This window comes from Falco naumanni, chromosome 13 (assembly GCF_017639655.2).
Source record: "Falco naumanni isolate bFalNau1 chromosome 13, bFalNau1.pat, whole genome shotgun sequence".
In the NCBI taxonomy this organism is placed as follows: Eukaryota; Metazoa; Chordata; class Aves; order Falconiformes; family Falconidae; genus Falco; species Falco naumanni.
The window spans coordinates 28,910,331-28,932,144 of record NC_054066.1 but is presented as its reverse complement, the minus strand read 5'-3'; the positions used below and the strand labels follow the sequence as shown (position 1 = coordinate 28,932,144).

The window sequence follows — 21,814 nt, the reverse complement described above, 5'->3', positions numbered from 1 at the left end:
ATTTTTGACAATATGCAGGAAAAAAATTAACTAGTGCTTTATGAAGTGTGCATCAATGTGTGTTTGTTAATGTTCAAAACCAGAAAGAGTCAAATACAGTGAAAAAGAGCAAAACCCCATCAGTATTGCCACAATGGAAGTCCAAGGGATTTCTGGAAGAGTATTCCATACCTAAAGGAAAGAAAAATATGTTAATACCTAATGAGAATTTAAACTGATTTGTAGATGAACATGGGCTCTCCCCTCCTTATCAGATTCCTCTAATTCCCTTGCCATTGATAAGTTTTATTCTTGGTTTTTGTTCTCCAGCTTCTTAAATCACCTTCCCTCTATACGCTCTCAGATAAATCAATTCCTTGCAAATAACCACACAAGCACATACCCCATCTGCAGTGTTTTTCCTTATTTCCTGCCCATTTAAGCTCCAACTTCTCCCTCATGTGTATTTTCCTTCAAATACATTCATACAAATTCTGGCACTGTCATCTTTGATGCAAAAAGCAGTTTTGGAGCCTGCTGCTGCATAGGTCTACTCTTAAATCCAACATCTTATAATTTATAATATAGCAGAAGCATCTGCTCCCATCTGTCTATTACTGGCCACCTGATCTGCAGTTAGAAATGCACGAGCAAGCACTAGTCAAACAAAAGCTAAGTAGTATGGTACAAACAGTCCTTGTGGAAACAGTTAATACTGCCCAAATATTGGTTACATCTATCACTTTCATTTCCTAACCACCAGAGAAAAAAGGGATGAAACAAAATATCTAAATGAATTATATAAAATAATTCTGTTCCCTTGCATGGTGGCTTTGCAGAGCCATTTCCAGTATCTGTTTGCATGAAGACTGCTGCAAGCCCTGGAGGACTTACACTCAGCCTGGGGGCTAGAAAAGGTCACCTACAGAGCGTCACAGTCCCTTTCCCCAAAAGTTTGGTCAGGCTGCAGTTGTCAAATCCTGCCCCTGCCCCCACCCCCTTCTAAAAAGCTCTCAAGTTCTGTGGAGAGCATCAAAATGTGAAGGGAAAAACTGGAGGGAGCACCCTCTCTTTCTCATGATACATTTTACATTTTTTTCATTTTGGCTGAAATATCAGTTCACCTTTTTGGTCTATCACAGTATCCTCAACACCAATGAAATGTACAGGAAAAAAACCAAACAGAGGTATGAGAAAATAGTTACTTATCAGCTTTCTCTGATCTACTTCAGTGCAAGATAGGACTAAATTAAACTCTAAAATAAGTTTAATAAAGAGTGAGAATGAAATACAGCAGGATCCAATGGGCAAACAGCTGCATTTTTTCATACTTCTGGGAAAAAAATCCACTCAAGTTTACCCAAAGAAAAAACCCAAAACACTGTAAACAATTTACAGTATCATTGTCAGCTTCTGTAAAATCTAAGTCAGTCACTACAGTTCTACAGATGCCTTTTGATTGTTTCAGATGACTTAACGTGGCTTTCCATAGCAGCAGGCAGACAAAACTTTGGGGACTACACAAAACATATAAACACTGACATCGGCCAATTAATTGACAATGTATTAATGAAACAGCTACCAAACACACACGATACACAACCATCACTAAATAATCTCAGTCTTGCTGAGATGCTGTGATGCACAGTCAGACAGCTTCACGGCTGCTGCCCCGGGGCTCGGGCCAGACGCTCGCTAAGGCCCAGGGCAGATCTCCAAGGAGCTGTGCAGCCAGGACAGTGCTCCGAGAGGTGCTGGGCCACCCTCCAGCCACGACCAGCGTCTGGACTAAGCCTGGAGAAAAGCTCCAACAGTGAAGATGCTGCTGCTAACAACCCTCGGGGACTTTTTCTTCTGGATGAGTGACTAACCATGATTTCTTAACCAGGTGTTACTTATTTTCCTACCTATGCTACATTTGCTTCCCCCCCCACCCCCCCCCCCCCCCTTTTTGAACCTATCATTTTTAGATATTGTATCATGGACCTTTAAATTAACTCCAAAACAGAAAGGACCTGAGTTTTCTCAATCTTTTAGAACGTCCAGTGGAAAATCAAATACAGCAAGATGCAAGTATGATACAGCACATACTGTGCCCACAGAAGCCATGATGGACTCACATCTTCTGTAACATTGTGAGGAGAGCTTTTTACCCAAGTGGCTAATGAGCAGTAATTGCCCAAGAAAGGATTTTCCCCAATGTTGTGGTTAATCACAAAGAAAAATGGCAGCAGATTTAAGAAGAAAACTGAAGTGATTCAACCCCACATCCTACAGGCTGTGTGGGAGCTGAAGCTGGAGATGCCTGGCATTCCGTCCTGCCCCTGGATCATTCAGAGCAGGCTGTGCGCTTCACTTCATCCCCTGCCTGCACCCTAAGGTTTCCTTCCAATGCAAAACAAGGCACAGAGGCAGCAACCTGCCATTGGAGCCCATCCCTAGTACCTTAGTTCCTTTCCTCAAAGGGCATTACTGGGTGACTGTGGTCAGTAAAGTATCTTGTTCCTTCCAGACCCTAGCACTGCCACATCCTAAACTAGTTCACAGTTTGAGGGCACAGCCTGATTCAAAGGCTACCATAATGTCGTTTCAATTCTCACTGGGATGGAGCTTCTTGATGTTAGTCCTTTATCTTAAAAATCACCCTTCACTCACGGCAAATTCAGATGAAAGCAAGCAGGTAACCAAAAAAACCCACAGCACATAGGGTGAAAGATTTAGCAGACACAGACGTCCAGAAATGAAACTAAGGCTAGACTGTCATGGAACAGAGATTAACTTTTTTCCCCACTGCTTATTTCAGCTACTGACCCAGAGAACACGCTTCACTCTTCCCAGCACGACAGCAACCTTTGCACTGCCAGGCTGCCCCCCCAGGAAAAGCCCAGCACTCGGGAGCTCCTTCTATTCAGAGTCCAAATTCCTTGTCCTTCCTACCCCTTTCTCCTGGACTTCTTACTTTTTACCTCCACACAGGGAAAGTTTTGATGTTACCGTAATATATCACAGTATTTGGCAATTTTCCTTTGGATATGCCCCAGTGCTTTTCTTACTTGACCAGCTGCTGACAGACTGCTAAGTACAACATTCATTTTCTTAGCTAAACCACCAAGGAATTCTTACTCCATGATGAGGCAAAAATCTTTCCAGCTGCTCTGGGACATGTTTGCTCCAAGTGAAGCCCCTCCATACATTGATCATTATTACCTTACAACCACACAGAAACAGGCAATTGTATTTCACAGAGACATGCGCATGAGCTCAGTGCACATGGCTAATTACTGGTGTTTCACTAAAATCAGTGGTTCATTTTATTGCTCTGTCACATTACGGGTGTTACTGACTTTGTAAGAAAGGCAATTAAGATAACTGCTACAGGAACACAGACAACTTAGAGTGTCTACCATACAGAGACATAATCTTAAAAAAGTATTTTTTAAAAGATTTTTAAAATAAATTCTGAATTTAATCTCCTTCTATGAATATTAAGTATCTCAAAAGTTATCTGAAAATTAAATCCTCCCACTAACCTAAAAAAAAAAAAAAAGTCCAAATATTATTTTATCAGGAGGCACTGGAACAAATTCTCTTCCAGAAGAATCAAAGATGCACATATTGAGTCAGTCACACTGTGAGTGAGCAGAGCCAAATTTGGAATTACTTCATATAATACAACCAACTTTACGCTGTTGGAGCAATGTTCCACAGAACAAAAAGCAGTCAGTTCAGAAAACAAATGAAAGTGGTAATAATGATCATCATCATAATAATATATATACACACTGAATTTTTACAGTAGGCAGATTTTTCCCCAAATTATTCAGATTCCACAAGTCTCGATATCGCCTTTGCTCTGCATTAACTCAAGCTGTTCTTGTCACATCACACATTGAGACACCAGAACCAGAGATGGGAGGAAGTGATGGTGCTGACCCAAGACTAAAATAAATTCCTCATAAAATCAGTGTTTAATAGGAGTGAGGCCTAATGAGCTCAGACTCAGTAACGGACAGAAGGCTGGATCTGTGCCCTGAAGTCCTACTCACCTCCTCTTTTATTAAATTATATTCATTCCCTCATGCAGGCTCAGCTGGCTGCTGTGTTGCCTGGGACTCCTATGTGATGACTTTAGCACACTTCTCACCAAACATGATTACCTCTGGTGAGGGAGGCGTTTCCTGTATCCAGGAAAGAAGTACACACACTGAGTTCTAAACAATGCAACCCCCTTAGAGCCTTTACAGGTACCATCCAAAAATCTTACAAACATAGCAGAATCTATCAATCATGCATTTAGGACAACATTTCTCATACTGGCACTGTTCAGACTTCCCATCCACAGCTGCTGTTTTACACTGATCTCCTGGGAACAACAGTACCATTCAGTACATTCTCCACGGTCCATGCAGACCCTCACGTAGCAGTTGGCTATTACACTGACAGGAACAACAGAAAACAAGAAAGTAGTTTGGAATAATCCTTTGTGAGGTTACACATTTCAGGCTACTAAATAGACCATTTTATTGTTCTAAGGCTTCCTTCCTTATATGGGGATTTTATTGATGAAGTTTTACAGTTATCTGAGAAGATTGATCTATTTCCACTTGATTGCTACCAAACATCCCACATCTATTCCAAGTCAACCACGATATGCCAGCAGAATACTAAACAAGAATACGCTTGCTGTTGCTCTCCTCACTACAATATCAGATATGCAATACAGCATCCACTTTCATTTAGTTATATACAAGCACTGCTATATACATTCATGTTGGAGAAGACATGGTCAAGGGTGCAAGTAAGGTGGACACAGAGAGTTGTATGATATGGTTTCTGTTGGACCTTAGAAGTCAGATTTCAATCCAGAGTTCAACCAGCTCCTGAGAAAGAGCCCCCTCCTCCTGCACAGGCCACCTCCTGGCAGTTACACAGTGCTTCAAAAATAGGTTTGTCTGTCAATTACATTCTTCACCCAGAATTGTTTAGATATCCTGGTGTTGTGTCAGTTAGAGCCTTGAACGTAAGGACTGACACTGCCAACCTAATCTAGTATTTTATGAAAGCTAACATAGGAGCAGAAGTCAGTTGTCCTGCTGGTGTTGAGACTCACTCTATTAGGCGGGACTTTCTTACAGACTGGGCTTCATGCCCACATGAATTACGTGCCTGTAGTCCAGCTATGAGGCGATGAAGTGAGGTAAAGTCATTAATCACCATTATGAGATATGGCAACCTGGTCAAAACAGATGGCAGAAAGCCACACATAACTTACAACTGCTCTTATGGAAGAGCTTGCATCAGCGAGGAAACCACCAGTAACCCCCAAGCTCTTCCCCAAATAAACCAGTTATCCAGTGCGTCTTCAACCAGATGCAAATACAGAAGGCTACAGACTCATCAAAATGTTTTCACCTGTTTAAAAGAAACACTTCCTGCCCTTGCTGAGGACAGCTTTCCGGACTGGACCTGGTAAACCCAGCTGCCTTTGTCAGCCCTACGTTCCTAATTCTAATTTACCTGTTGCTCTCCAGGAGGGGATCTCATCCAAGTGCTGAGCTTCTCTAGTGATTTTCTCCCTTCGTCATCACCCAGAATAAGATACCTACACAAAGCACTAGTAGCTACCATTTTATTATAAAAATCAATAAGCTGTTAAATCAGTTTTAAATAGTTCAACTTAAGGCACGTAAGTTTGGCAGAATAACTCTTAATTCTGTTAAGAGTTAATATATCCAACAACAACAGCTATCTTGATACGCAAGGGGTTCAAATCACCAACTAAATCATACAACTTCATGAGCAGCGACAGAAGAGGCCATCACAGGTGTGAACCTTATTTGCCCCGCAGCCTGTCATTACACCTCAGCTCACAAATCACTGGCACTGAATGGGCCGATAGACTACGCTTCCTTGCATCGCACCAGGCTCACGAGGCTGCAGTCTGGAGGGCCTTGTGCACCGCTGCTGTAAAATCATTAAAGACTGACATATTTTAATCAACATGCCGTGCCTGCAAACAGGTACAAGCTGACCTCTCTGTGAATGCCTGAGACTGTGACCCTCTTTCTAGACAACAGGAAGAGAGTATGCACTTTGGAGAGATGGCTGGAGATGAAGAACAGGTCTCATCCCCCAAGGGATCCTTTGTCCTGCTCTCTGGTTAAGTGCAGCTTGCTCACCGCACCCAGATCCTGCGTCAATGTCAAAAGCGAGAGGTTGCTGTTAAGTCTGACCTGCTGAAGCTATTGGCGATGCGAAGCCCCCAGCCTAGGATATGCCCACGCAGCTGCCTACAGAGGTCAGACCCTTTGACTGGGGGCAGTGTGAGGGTGGATTCACCTCCAGCTGGTGAAGCACAAGAAGGTCCCACAAATAACTGACCCAAACAGGCCACCAATTTCCCAGGGTCAGTTTCCTAAACATCAGTAACCAAAACCTGCAATAAACAAAACACAAGCTTGCTACATAACATGGAGTATTTGTTTGAACAGAAAAAAGCCTCTCATGGAACAGGAAAAACAAGTGCTCATTTTTCACACAGGAACCAACATTCTCTTCAGTTTTGTACAAAAAAAGCATTTTTGCAAGCACATGTAATTAATCAGGTGCTACTAATCCTAGTAAAGCTGCATGGCTGCAGAGCCTCTGCTGCACTCTCACATGGGAGCCAGGAACAGGTTGCAACCTTGGGCAGGAGCCGAGTTATGCCTGGATTTCTACACACAGGAAAAAACACCATTGCTGTTGTACTTGGAAGTATTTCAGTTTCATGCGGCACAGACAGGGTTAAAGACTCACCAGCTATGTCCATAGGCGGCCCCATCTTGGCTGCAGGTTAACGTAGAGCGAGGCTTCGGGCGGCCTGAGCCCTTGCAACAGAGCCCGGGGTGGGCTCGGGGCCGAGCCCTGCGCCAGGCCTTGCTGAAATATGTCCCAGAGATGGCTGCGAGGAAAACAGGGGGTCCCACCCCGGGGCGAGGAGCTGCAGCTGCCTCCTGGGCCTCTCCTGCAATACCTGGGCTGCCAGGGATGGAGGACAAGCAGATGGCGACCTTCGCCTCAGCCCCAGTGTGCCACAGAGCCTTCCTCCTGCCTGCCACAGGGCTACTGGCATGGCCCAGCCCTACCCCTCAGCTCCTCCCCCTTCCAGAAGGTTCCTCAACCCCACCCCTCAGCACCTCAGCTCCTCCCCCTTCCAGAAGGTTCCCCAGCCCTGCTCCTCCTCCTTCCAGAAGGTTCCCTGCCCCTCAGTGCCTCAGTTCTTCCCGCTTCCAGAAGGTTCCTTGCCCCTGCCCCTCAGCTCCTCCTCCTTCCAGAAGGTTCCCTGCCCCTCAGCGCCTCAGTTCTTCCCACTTCCAGAAGGTTCCCTGCCCCTCAGCTCCTCCTTCCAGAAGGTTCCCTGCCCCTCAGTGCCTCAGTTCTTCCCGCTTCCAGAAGGTTCCTTGCCCCTGCCCCTCAGCTCCTCCTCCTTCCAGAAAGTTCCCTGCCCCTCAGTGCCTCAGTTCTTCCCGCTTCCAGAAGGTTCCTTGCCCCTGCCCCTCAGCTCCTCCTCCTTCCAGAAGGTTCCCTGCCCCTCAGCGCCTCAGTTCTTCCCACTTCCAGAAGGTTCCCTGCCCCTCAGCTCCTCCTTCCAGAAGGTTCCCTGCCCCTCAGTGCCTCAGTTCTTCCCGCTTCCAGAAGGTTCCTTGCCCCTGCCCCTCAGCTCCTCCTCCTTCCAGAAGGTTCCCTGCCCCTCAGTGCCTCAGTTCTTCCCGCTTCCAGAAGGTTCCCTGCCCCTCAGCTCCTCCTTCCAGAAGGTTCCCTGCCCCTCAGCGCCTCAGTTCTTCCCGCTTCCAGAAGGTTCCTTGCCCCTGCCCCTCAGCTCCTCCTCCTTCCAGAAGGTTCCCTGCCCCTCAGCGCCTCAGTTCTTCCCACTTCCAGAAGGTTCCCTGCCCCTCAGTACCTCAGCTCCTCCTGCTTCCAGAAGGCTCCCTGGTGGCTAAGCCTCAGCTTGCAGGAAGGGCAGCCCCAGGCCATGCCGCAGCCCCAGCAGCAGGAGGGGGTGAGCATCGCCGCCATCTGCCATCGGCCCCCCAGGCACAGAGCTGTGCCGCCTGCCGGGATCGCTGCGGGACAGGCCGGGGCTGCCATGTCAGCGTGGGGGGCAGAGCTGGCAGCCTGTCTTCCCCTTTCCACTTGTACCCAAGGGAAGATGAAAAGCATCGTCCCCCTGACGCTGCTGGGGAAAGGGGGCTGCCTTTCCTGAGGAGTGAGGCCAGGGCTCACCCCAGGTGTGAAAGGAACTGCCAAGCCGGGCAAGGAGCTGGTGGGCAGCAGGTTAAAGTGACCTCAAGATCACACAAGAGATGTAAGAGGCATCTTTAGAGCCACTGTCTCTGGTTTAGGTCTGGAGCAGGAAGGGTCTCCTTAAGATAAACTCCAGTCTACAGGCAGGCTTTCCCGCAGTGGCTCCGCTCTGCACGCGGCGGAGGAAAACGCAGCTATGCTCTTGTGTACACTAATAACCTTAAATTGGATTACAAGCACTGAAAGAATATAAACAAGACACTGGAACGGTTACCAGGAAGCCTCGTGCAGCATCCCAGGACAGATGGGCAGGGAGAGACTCATCCCTAACCAACTCACCCAAACAGCTGTTCAGTGGGTAACAGGGAAAGCCAAGCAGAGGCTGTGGGGCAAACTCAGCAACCAACCTCTGGAGCAATAGGAACCCAAATGTTCCCACTTTGCTTTTGTAAACAAACAGATGAAGAATAAGTTAATCAGTAAAAATAATCTTTCTATCTGAAATAATCATCCTATCTGAAAGGCAACAACAGAAATGAAAAGGGGGCTTGAAAAACACGCCCACCCCAGGCATGTGCAGGCCAACTTTGCCAACCAAGAACGAGTCTTGCGTGATGTGATGCAGCTCTTTAGACCTCGTTATACTGTAATGAAGCCAGAGTCCTCTCCCACATCAAAATGCAGGTGTTCTACATACTGGCATAGCAACAGAGAAACTGAAGTTATTGCTACGCTTTAATAGCAATGCACCTGAATTCTGGAAGAAATCTGAACATGTATGTTTTCTTCCTCTCCTAAATCCTAGCATTTCTCCATTTGAGAGAAAAAGTTTAGTACCCAAGCACTTATTTTTCAAGAAGAAAAAACCCCAAACCTTTTGTTGCTCAATACACCCCTGCAAGCGTGGGAAGCTTCAGCAGTGCATTGCATGATTTCATTATGAAAAGACACCCAGGCGTGTTGTCCTGAAGGTGGTTGCAAAAGGCCACTTTGCAGAGTGGTCAGTGGACTTCTTTAAATAGCGTGTGGGATGCCTATTTTCTTGGAATAATCCTCTTTTTATTACCCTGCAAAACTGGCAGGAACTTCCTTTCCTTTGTATATAGCAAGTTGCTTGACAATATTGAAGCCAGCCTAGAAAGTTATTTTGTTTTGCTCTGCTAAATCAAATCTTTCAGCTCTTAAAACTCAGGTAAAGCAAAACCATACTGTAACATTTATATTTTAGCTCTGTAACAGTTTAGTTTTAAATACTTGATTTGAAATGTTACAACACCTGAAAGTAGCCAGTTGGGTCCACTGGATCTTTCAGAACTATTTTCACCTGTGCCTGGTAAATAAACTGAAGTGTGAAAATCTGTATGTGGCCACTATGAAGTCACTCTGTGCCTGTTTGTCCTGGCAGTGGCTGCGGCCAGGCAGGGAGCGAGCAGCTGGCACGCTCACCCGCACGGTGCCGGCCGTGGGTTTGCTGCAGCCGTGCAGCTCGGAGCCCAGGCGGTGCTGCCAGGCAGCTGCTAAGAGAGCTGCTGCTGGCGTAACGCAAACTCCTTACAGGTGACAAGTTGTGCTGGGTAAGAAACTCCCTACTTGCTTTGTCAAAGGAAGAATCTGGGAGATTTTAAAAAACACCAGAGAACTGAACCACATGTGCACCTACCTCCATCTTCAAGGAGCCTCCCTGTTGCCTAGGGTTCAGTCTGGATGGTCTCAGCCTTAGAAAATGAGGCACTGGTCCTTAAAATAAGATAACGAGGTATCTGCTAGAAGTATATGCTTAAACTAGTCTCTTAGCTTACACAGTCTACATGTAAGAGTGACTTAGAATGGATGTTCTCATCTGAAGTGACTAGAAGGCAGTTGGTGATGCTGGAGTTCCTCACATGGAAGCTGCAGCTGCTGCAGAGGTTGGGAATCTCCAGCTCTCCAAGAGACTACACGGTTTATCCCCTCTTTCAGGAGATTCAGTGAAACAGGATTGCCCCTTTACCCTCAGTTCATTCACAGGGTGAAGTAATTTGGTGTTAAGACAATTCCCAGAATTGAACATCACGCTCCAGTGCTTCTGCTAATAGTTGCTGGAGTTGCGAAGGGATGTCCACGGTTGCATTACAGTCAAATACATTTCTTTTTTGTTTGCATTCTCACAGGACAATAGAAACTGGCCACAGATAGAGACAGGACATCTGATTGACATGCCTTCCTCACAGTCTCAAAATTATACAAATTGCATGAGCAGGAGTCAAAAAAATAGTTTCTTTCTCTACCTAACCCCCATCAAGGGTCATTAAGATTTTTTTCACATTCTCTTACACATACATCTTGCTAGAACCTTCAAGACATGCATTCCCCAGTCAGTTCTCTTTAACTGGGGATTGAATTATTAATGATTTAGTCTTCCGAGAACTAAAACTTTTTAGTATAAAAATCTTTGAGCTCAAAAGCTCAAAGCTGCTGGTGAAAATGCAGTGGCTCAGATTATCTGAGGATCATTTCTGATTTAAATGACCAGGTCACTGGAAGGTATCAAGGCACATTATTTAGTGGGTGAATATAATTATCTCCAATTATAATTTCAAAAGGCAAAACCCTTAGTACAGGATAATCAGAAAGCCACAGGGAGTCTGAGCCACAATTCTAGACACTATGCTGTACAACGGACCTCCCCAAACTTAAATAAGTCTGATGTTTTCTTTTTGAAGGACATACAAGTTTCTATTTCATAACAATAGATTCCAAGAAATTTTCCCCATAATAAGGCTCATGAGAAATTAACTCTTGCCTCTTTCTAAAAAGTTTGAAGTTCCTTAGCCAGTGGCAGCTATTTTAAAAGTTTGATATTCAGCGACATGTCATCTTAAAGCCAAGCTTCTAAAGAAAGGCATAAGAATACTGTACCAAGGCTGATTCAGGCAACACCACAGTATCTTCAGATGACTGTAAGGCAAACAGTTTAGTATACGACATTTTGGTTTGTCATGCGATACCTACCAGCACTTGTGTGGTACCACCTGTCTCACCTAAAGGTCTGTGATCCTCTCGGCTTCTGCACTAGTTTGATAGGTGAGTCTGAACTGCCTCTGTAGCTGCATGTGAGCACGCTGATAATAGAGCACAAAAAACTGGGAAACTGGGAGAATTGGCCGACCTGCCCCTTGGATCAAACTAAAGAAACAGTTCTCTCATGCCTCTTCCTCCTCTTAATGACTCAGGAAACATCTAGGAGGTTTTAAGAAAACAGGAAATTAAAGCATTAAATATGTGACAGAAGGCTCAGCCCTTTCTGCTACACAGTCCACAGTATGCTGGAGACGACTGACGTGCCACGCATTCATTGAACATCAGCCTCACGGTCAGTCTCACTGCTCTAATAGCACCGCTGCCTTTCTTCACACAGCTTTACCGACGTGCCGCATGCGTGATCTGCAGCTCACCTCCTATTCTGTGTTATACAGACTTTTCCTAACACTGCACCCAGTATTAAAACGTTTCCCTTGTATGCTAAAAAGCCTGATGTTGGATGTAGTACTTGCCTGTTGTTACTGTCAGTCAGTTCTGTCTCTTCTCTGCAAACAGTCCCACAGAATTTCACAGCAGTATTTACAGTCATGAAGACTCGTGCATGAAGAGATGTCAAATAGTTGCCCTCAGGCACCAAGGCAGGGTCACCTGTACTCCTGCAGCATGCCCAAGAGATGTTTATCCACCCATTCTCAAAGGCCTCCAGTGATCAACAATAATACTATTATGCCTAAAAATTTCTTCTAGTACTTCTGTGTCTTTGCCATAAGGACAGCCTGAATCTTTCTTTCTTGTTCTTCATTACTTCTTGCCCTGTGTATCACCAAGAAGCGATTGCTCCCCTTGCTCCTTCAAGAAGTCTGATATATTTAAGACTTAAATTTTCTTCAGTCTGCTCCGGCTGAACCACTCCAGCATGCTCATTTTCTCCCTGGTTAAACGTTACAAACCTCGGTTCCCTCTTGCTGCTCTCCCCCGAGTTCCATCGGTCACAGCCAGCTTCTGTGGTGCCCAAGGCAAGCAGGCTGGGGAGGACATGCTGCCACCGGTAGAGCAGGGCACAATTTCATGCATCTCTCCAGCCATTTTTCTGGTATTCATCCCAGGACAATGTTTCGCTTTTCACACCAACATTATGACATTGCTGACCTGAATTCAGGTTGTGATACATGGCAATTCCCAGGCTTTTTTCTGAAAATCGCTACCCAGCCAGCAGTTCCCTGTCCCGTGCTTGCACTTTTTAACAGTTCCTGCAAGGTGTAGAAATTGAATTTTCACCTATTGCAGAGCATTTTTTCCAGACTAGTTATTTAGTTTCATTCTTAATTCTAGCTTTGTTCTCCAGTCTCCTTGAACTGCAGTCTGGCTGGTGCCAGCAGAGCAGGGCTGCCAGCATGCCAGAAAACAGGGCTAGAATTCCACATGGTCTCGATTCAGTTCAGTGCCCGCTGAGTCCAGCAGCATTTAATTTGACAAGGACTGGATTGGTTGCCAGTGGAAAAATACAAAATTGGGCCCTGAACATCATGTAAACAGAAGAGACCGGCAGTTAACTTGATACTTCTCTATATACTATTGAACAAAACCCAAAAGTTTTAGGATTTAGAAAGTAAGTCATATATTTTAGGATGCATTGCTTCCAGGTATGTTTTCCTGTCTGCCTTTCTGAAGGACTTATTTTGATTTATGTATTAGTGTGCTTGTATGACTGACTGCTTTTTTAAAATAGGAAGTTAATGTAGTTTCAGAAAATTTAGACACTAACACTTCAGATCTTGGGACAGGGAGAGTGTACCACCTCAATTTTTTAAATTCAATAGTTTTTTTTAATTACAAAACTTAAAAAAAAAAAGTCTTAACTCACTTTAAAATGTTCCCAAATACATTGAGATACTTCTCCCCCAGCTCAGCACACCTCACAAATGAGCTTAACTCTCTTTTTTTCCCACCATTGCATCACTAACTCGGGGAATACTGTTTCCAATACTGCTTAAATTCAAGGTGGCAACAACAGAAGAACAGGCTGCAGAACAGGCAGGTATCGGACCTACCACTGGACTCCCAAAAACTACTCTGTCAATTACAAACCATTTTAAAACTGGTAAATTGGTTTGATGATTCTTCTTAATGCTCTAATTAGCACACAAAACTTTTGTTGTGGATAAAAAGCATACACCATGTTTACAGTGTTGATATTATAAATAACTCATTTTATACAAATTTTAGTCAATAGAAATTTCAATTTAGCTTCCAGATTCTTCTAATAAACATCATTGTAAATTCTTCTGTCCTGTAAGACAAAGAAAATAACGTTTTAAAAGGTGGCAGTGCAAACCAAAGAAAGCGTGGATAGTATGTGATACTGCACGAGTCACTTACTTCCATCAAGAGAAGACAATGTAAACCATCAGTGCACATCCCACTATCCAGCCAACGGCAAGGAGTATAGGTACAACAAGATGTGAAAGTGGGACTTGGGCTGAAAGAGAAAAGATGGTCTTTTTCAGAAAGGCCACATTACGCTAATGTCAAATTCACTAAATTAAACACATCAAAACCACAATTATCGGAGCAAAAAGATACCTGTGAGCTTAGGCCATGTTATCTATGATTGCTATTTTTAGCACTACGTCACCATATCTTGGCAGGCCTTCTAATGGGAACACATAGCAAAAGCCCAAACAGATTTCCACACAGTGGCCTCTGCAATCGGATAGGTACAAGGCTTAGCACTTCCAAAAGAAGCAGGGTATGGGGAGACAGAAAGCACGGTTCTGTCCTTGCTCCCCATAGGTCACCAGGAGAACATCTGTACTGGACTTTATTGACAGTAGCTGTCCTGGCAGATTCAGGATTCAATTGCTGACATGTACAACACCTTCTAGAAGCCTTGTTAGGTTGGCAACAGTAAACCAAATATACAGTGATTATTTAACACCACACCTATTTAAGATCAATGCACCTGGGACTGCAATGAGGGGATGCTGTATGAGTTCCCACACCCTGGAGGGACATTTGCCAGCAGCTGTGCATCAGGCCATGCTTTCTGCACACCATGCCCGACTTAGCCCTCTCCTATCCTGGCACTGCAGCAATATGGAGTAGTTAAGGTTGATGTAATTAACCAATGCAAGAGTGTTTCCCACTTTCAAGTAAGAAAATAACATAGAGTTTCCAGTGGGATGTACCACCTGCCTGGCCGAGTTGGGCCAGGCACAAACATGCAACATATTGCCTGTATTGCCCACTATTAATAGAACAAGCTAAAAAATTACATGGAGATTGGAGTCCCATGCAGCCAACGGGTCTTCAAGGAGCATGCAGAAAGCAGAACTACAGCTCTATATAAATACGTTTCTGTACAGCATCAGAATTTCAAAGACCCTTCTATCAGTTTCCTGCAAATAGCAGAACCTTGCCAGAAAGTAGCTTATCAGCCTTTGAGATCATATTACTTACCAATATATTACAGAGTTTTAAAGCACATCTTTCTGCAGTTAAAAGACTTCCAGGTTTTTGAAGGGATTAATAAATAATTTAAAACTATTCACAACACCTTGCACAGTTTAGATCAAGCAGACAGACTTCGGAGGGATGCTTAATAAATTAAAGTTTTCCACATCGCTTTTGTAAAGCTATGCACAACAGAAACACATCTCACCATGACATTACATGGTGTATTTACCTAGAGGGAAAGAGAGAACACACAGACAGAAAATCTGCATGTGCTGCCATTACAATATCAAGCAGATAAGCAATTGCACAGCAAAAAGATAAAACCCTGCACTGAAGCTGGGGTGTCCTTTTGACACAGGGGAGTCCCTCACCCATTTCATTTAAAGTCTGTTATTCCTTTAACACTTTGTAAGGTAAAGCTACTTCTGATGGGAATCATTTCTATTTACTTGCCATTTTTTCTAAAGGTTCTATTATAGATAAAGGGCTGGATCCTACTACAGTACATGGAAGAGTTTTGACAGAGCTCTGTTGAGTTGCTGTTGTGCCTACTGAATATGGTGTGTTGTTATATGAGATCCAGTTTAAATGCAGTAAGGTAAGAGAGGCAGGCACGTCCTGAAGGGTCAGCAGGAATGCTGTGCCCAGCATTTGTCATGAGGCAGCAAGCAGCTGGCTCCAAGGGATAGAGTTTCATGGGCACCATTGGGAGTACTTGTGTTTCACAGTTTAAGAACAGAAATGACCATGAGAGCATTTGGTCTGATCTCCTGTATGTCAAAGGACAAGATACCCCAAGAGTTGAGTTCTAGTAAAGCAACTGCTTGGAAGACAGTATTTTATGCCATGAGCGGGAGACAGTGAAGTGCCAGACATGCACAAGGCTATAGGGCTTGGCAGAGTGAGACATCCAAGCAGGTAACCCCTTCGTAAGGCCTCAGAAGGTGACAAATTCCAAGGTCCTGATATTTGGTCCAAGGGAAAACTATCCCAAGCCTAAACCTGAGAAGCAGTATCACCCTTGCCATGGAGTAAGGCTGTGGGCACCACCAGCCGGAGAACATCCACATTGTCTGCTTCCCAGCCTGCGGTGGTGATGGGGTGTGGAGGGACTAGCAGCAAGGGAGCAGAATCCTTCTAAGCAACTGTGTTTTGGAAAGAACGAAATCTTTACTGACACCGGCAGGTAACCAGCTAAAACCCTAAAACGTGAGGTTTCATTATAATTGCTGTTTAAATGAGTGCACGTGTAAGCAAATACCAAGGGAAATGTGGGTTGTTGAGGAGCAGTCAGAAGTATTGCTTTAAACAGACCTGGCTTCAAGGGTTTAAGCCAGAGCCTGATGAAATAAAAAAGCCAATTCTGGATGGCAGTGAGAAAAAATAAAGGAATCTCACTGTGATCTATGTATGTAAACTGTCATTCTAGCTACAAATTACTTTCTTTTTCCCCCATTGTAGTTATCTTTCTCTACTTCAAACATAAATTTATCTCAAAATAAACAGAAGGAGGCTGCTCAGAGCAGCAAACACACAGCACTTTTGCTGTGCTACAGCAGGGTTCCTCTGCACATGATAAACAGACCCTCAAGCTTTCTGCTTCCGCAAGTCAGAAGCCCCAGGAATTGCCCAGCATGGGATGCCCAAGTACCACTGTGAAGTCAAGGATCCCTCAACTACAGGATACAGCAGCAGAGGTTTCCAAGCTAAACACAACCTAAATATACTGATAAACTTAACCTGACCACGATCTTCTTTTTTCCTAGGGTTTAGCTTTTATCCAGCCCTGTACATTGGCTTGGTTTCGCTGACCGTAGTCAGCCAAAACTCTTACCAGTTACCATGAGCAAAATGATGCCTCTGGTCTCACTGAGCTGCTGCCTTCACCCTGAAATGTCTGGCCCCAACTGCACTGACAAGGATACCCCAAGATACCATGTGGAAAAACTCCCGTTTACTTTAAACAGGCAGAGGCTTGGCAGGTAAAAAAGGGGAACGTTTCCCTGCCTGAGCCTGTCAAGCTCAAACTCACAGACTTATGTTCCCTACTCCAAAATGCCTCAGAATTTCATGCAGGTTTTCTTCGTATCTCATCCAGGCTACACGTGCACACACACAACCAAAGCGCTAACCCATCACTGGGATGGACTGGGCAGCAGACTAGGAGGGAATGTGAGGGCATGCCCGGAGGACTATCAGAGGGGCTTTTTACAAGGGCATGTAGTGACAGGACAAGGGGAATGGCTTTAAACTCAAAGAGGGTAGGTTTAGATGAGATCTTAGGAAGAAATTCCGTGCTGTGGGGGTGGGAGGCGCTGGCCCAGGCTGCCCAGAGCAGCTGTGGGTGCCCCGTCCCTGGCAGGGCTCAAGGCCAGGCTGGACGGGGCTCTGGGCAACCTGGGCTGGGGGGAGGTGGCCCTGCCCGGGGCAGGGGGCTGGAGCTAGCTGGGCTTTAAGGGCCCTGCCGACACAAACCGTTCTGTGATTCTGTCTCCCAGTTGCCAGTCCTAACAGACTAGTTTTTCCATGTTTCTCGTGTGCTGCCCGTAGAGGCTGTGGTGCTCTGAAATCTGATTTAACCACAGAACTGACATGGACAGGTTTTTGTGTTGAAGGCATTTGCCAGCTTCGTATTTAAAAAACATGCAAACCCTGCAGTTACTCATTTCAGTGAGGTTGCCCAACCATTTCTAACCTGCTCCCTGAGGTTTCCAGGGAGGCGTGTGTCTCCCCAGGCAGGGCACGCAGGCACTCGTGGGTGGGAGGCAGTCAAGCCCAGTTGTCTGGGTAGTCGCCACTGCTGCCCAAGGGCTAGTGCTGAGAGATTATGGCCACATGACTTTTTTTTTTTATTATTATATCCCCCCCCCCCAAAAAAAAAAAAAACCACAAACCTCCCACAAACCAAAACCAACAACAAAAAACCAAATCCAAAATACCCCACCCTACACACACATAACAAAACACATCCTACTAATGTGAAATATGGTTAAGTACTAATTCCTGGTAGAATACCAGTATAATTTCTGTGGATACCAATGAAAACTAAAATTAGGAAACATTCAGGTACATTCAGTAACCTGTTCTGAGTTCAGCAGAATTCCACTATCCTTAGATAACAGTGGTAATGGTGCAAAACAAGGGTGATAATAAAGACTTTCAATATAGCTATGAAGATGTATATAAAAAGTTACTTTTACAAAGAAAAGTACTACCCGAACAACTGTGTACACACCTAACATCACATTAAAACTTCTGGATGATTCACCATCAAAATCTCTTACACTTAAATAAAGAGAAAATTGCAATGAATATAAAATGGATTTTTTTATGAAATGCATTTTCTCCTTGGAGAAAGTGGAAATGTGCTTATAACAAAAAGGCCATTTTTAAAATTTCATTTTGCTCTGCCACTTGGGCTTTGTCGGGTTAAAATCTAGATTATTATATGTTCACCTAGTATTACACTCAGATTTCAGCTGCACAGACAATATATATCTAAAATGCTGTCAAAGTAACTCATTTTTCACAGTTCTGTTCTATTAAATTAGTCAAAATTACAACTACAAAAGAAAACATTCAGAAAACAAAACTGGTAGGATAAAGAAATACAGGAGGAACCCAAGCTACTTTAAACTCATTGCTGTTAGAATTAGCTTTTAAACTGATTACACTTTCTTACTGAAAAATAAAATAGTGTGTCATACAAGAATATAATAGCTGAGTATTTTCACTTTGTATTACTCACATTTATGAGTTTAAAGACTACACTTTTACATTCACATTTACCCATTCATCTTACCTGGTTCTGCCATTCCCCTCTCTGCTAGTTTTATTGGCAAGTTTTAAGGTTTGCCCCTGCAGTTGTTCTTGTGAGCCTTGGGATGCTTTAAATAGAGCAATATTTGGAATGTGCTGCAGCTGCCTTGCTCACTGATGCCAGTTTTGGGCTATATGCATTCAATTGTCTAAAAAGGCAGGAGTTATGGGATTCAAGGTTACCACTTCCTATTCCTGCAACTGCACAGAAAAGTGAATAAAGAGGGGTCATTTTTTGAAGAGGGAGAGAAACAATGGCAAAAACTGCTCCATGGTCTCTTCACAGCCGTGAAGTACCACATGAGAGTTCATGTAATACTTTTGTGCATCCACATATTTAGTGCATGACAGGGATCCAGCTCATTCTTGGTGTCCCACTCTGCTCTCATCCCTCTCCTATCAAAAACCAAGCCAAGTACCATTCAGTAATAGTTTATATGTATTTCTATAGTTATTAGTTACTTGCTAAGCACCACCAGGTATCTTGTACTCCTGTGGCTAGCGGCTAACAAAATTCAAGGGAGGAACGTTCCTAAAATAATCTGAGAATGATTTTGTCTTAAATAGGATACATTGTTGCAAACTGTCTCTAATTCATAAGATAAAAAACATGGAGATGAGTGCCAGATCTGAGCCAAAGGACAAACTGTGCACTAGCTTGTATCCCAGAAAAGGAGATCTCCCATATAACGATCCCTTGGAGTGATCCTGGCAACAGCTTTTGATCAATAAGCATAAGAAACCCACTCAACATTTATTAGAGAAATGAAGTCCTGGACAGAACATTGGGAGGAACACACAGGTGCATCACATGTTAGCAAAAAGCCCCTGAGCAAATGCTTTTTTTCCAGGGATGGGAGGACATTCTCTCTTAACATTCAGCAAGCTTATGCATAATCTCATTTCAGAGCTGTGCCTAGATCCTAAACGAAATGGGGGTTCTTTCTACATGTTTCTGAAATGGAAAAGGACACAAATCGCTGTTCAAAAGCTATTCCATATAACAGGTGCACAGGATGTTTTGAAGAGATCTAATCTGGATGTTTGTATAGTTCAGAGGAACTGGCTGTGGGCTCCCAGAAGACAAGGCTGCTCAGAAACACATTATGCAGACCTTCTAAAAGATATTATCCCTTTCTTATGTGCTTGTTGATTAAAGATTAAATACTTTACATTAAAAAATAAATTTCAATTATCACCTTTTTCAGAACTGCTTCTTCTTTTACAATGGATGCGGAGATCGCATTTTCCTTGGAGCTATCTATCAGACAGCCTGAAGAAAACGAATTAAGCCAATGTCAGATTCTAGAGCACCAGGTGGAAAAAACCCTGGCTTTTCATACCAACACAATCTAACTTGTTCTAAGGCAGGTTCATAACTCAAGTATTTAATTTTGAAAGGACCAGTACTTGTTATAATGGAAATGCAGTCCCAGCCCCTACCACAGAAGGGTCTGTTCCTGCACACAGGAGCTGCTTTCCAGGGATCCTTTCTCAGTTCCTGCCCAGTCCATGACCGCAGGGGCGGAGCAGCAGGGTGCAGATACGTGCCCGATGCTACACCTACAAAACGGTTGGGAAAGACAGCCTTCAATACCCATAGGAAATGCAATTAGATGTCCGGCTATTTTTACAGGAATATAATTTTTTTCATAGATGCAAGAATGGAAACTGCGGGCCCCAGGCTACACATGACTCGTGTCCATCTGCAGAGTACTTTCATCTGGAATGAACAAAAAAAGAATGGCAGTGGAATATTTTAAATAAAATTATTTGTATTGCTGTGATCAGTATCTTAGAAACCATTCTAACATACACAGTGCGACAGAGCAGCATTCAACTCTGGCAAGACTTCACTGAAGACAGTTGTTTTACATCAGTGATGAATTTAGCTTTGTATAGATTGGTTTCATTGTATACTATAAACAGTCCCCATTTTTTGATCTTTTGAGTTTGGCATGAATTCCATGATGACGATTACAGAAAAATAACTGAAGCCAAGTCATGTCACCTAAGGAAGTTTTTATCAATTTCTGCAATCAGCATCTTGACCAACCTGTTCCTCAATGGATTTGTGCTCACTGTCTCTTAGGTCCTTGTGTTTCCCTTTGTATGACAAGACACTTCAGGTACTTTGAGGCATTATTTCCAGTTCTGCAGATGGAACAGAAATGTCAAGCTTTATTGTCTGCTCACTAACACCAGGTCCATACCAGTAAGATTCTGCTGGCTGAAGAATCAGAGTCCCACATCTCCTAGCAGGAGTACAGGACTTAAAGGATTTTTTTGGGACCTGGAACTCCTTTCTACCAAGTATCAGCAATCATGTGATAATATCTTCTTCATAGATTTTAATGTCATCTTAAAACCGGCAGAATTTCTGGAACCTGTTACTTTCTAGAATTTCCCATGGGTGGTTTCCCTGCAGTTGCGATGGCACTTGGCGCATCTCCAGCCCTGGGCACACTTCACAATAAAGGCTCAATGAGTCCCCTCAAAGGATTGTGTTTATCTGCCCAGGGAAACTAGTCAAAGGAATTGCACTGGTTTCTAGAGATCCATTTGATCAGACAGGTATGCAATATAACAACAGAAATGGCAAATTCTCAAGAGTACTGAAGTTTTCTGGTACTGGACATGCCTGGTACATCTCCACTGCTGCCTTTTGCCAGTCCTCTGCATTCTTGAGCAAGAAAGACAGTTCTTAAAAAATGCCTGCCTTTCCCCAAGCACCATGTAAAGAAAGTGATTTCATTACTGCTTATCCATACTGGGTATTACTTTTAAAACTCAGGGCTATATAACATTATATTATGTCGTGCACAATTCAGTGCATCACATCATTTTGAGACAAGAATAAAATGCCAGCTTTACATTCTTCGTCTAGCTTTGCTACAGAGCAGACTCTTCAGGATAAGATCCAATTTGTTGTAAAAATAAATATGATTCTGTTCTGTGTAATATATTTATTGAAAAAAACACCTCTCTGAAACAGTAACGTCATTGGCTGCATAGCTGTTACCGTAAGAATCCTATCTGTTTTGGTTCTGCTAATTATATATGTACATCTGATCTAATGGAAATAATTTCTACCAGGAACCATGTATTCCTAACAAGACAATCTGACCTTCACAGATTGGGATCTTTCCAGGCCTAGTTGCCTTAAACATGGACAGAGAGTTCACAATAGTTCACAATAGTTTTGCTAACTACTACCCTGATTTAGCTGCAAGCATAGTAAGTATTGTTCTGC

General features: G+C 43.7%; 1 protein-coding gene across 1 annotated transcript; it reads right to left on the bottom strand.

Moving 5' to 3' along the window:
* Positions 1–13,129: 13,129 nt before the first annotated feature.
* Positions 13,130–18,755, bottom strand: STRIT1 (small transmembrane regulator of ion transport 1). The gene is made up of 3 exons (XM_040613626.1): positions 18,545–18,755; positions 13,666–13,765; positions 13,130–13,576 (listed from the first exon to the last, which is right to left on the bottom strand). Exons 1-2 carry the CDS (start codon positions 18,555–18,557, stop codon positions 13,671–13,673), a joined length of 108 nt encoding a protein of 35 aa, XP_040469560.1. The 5' UTR covers positions 18,558–18,755; the 3' UTR covers positions 13,130–13,576; positions 13,666–13,670.
* Between the last annotated feature and the right edge of the window lie 3,059 nt (positions 18,756–21,814).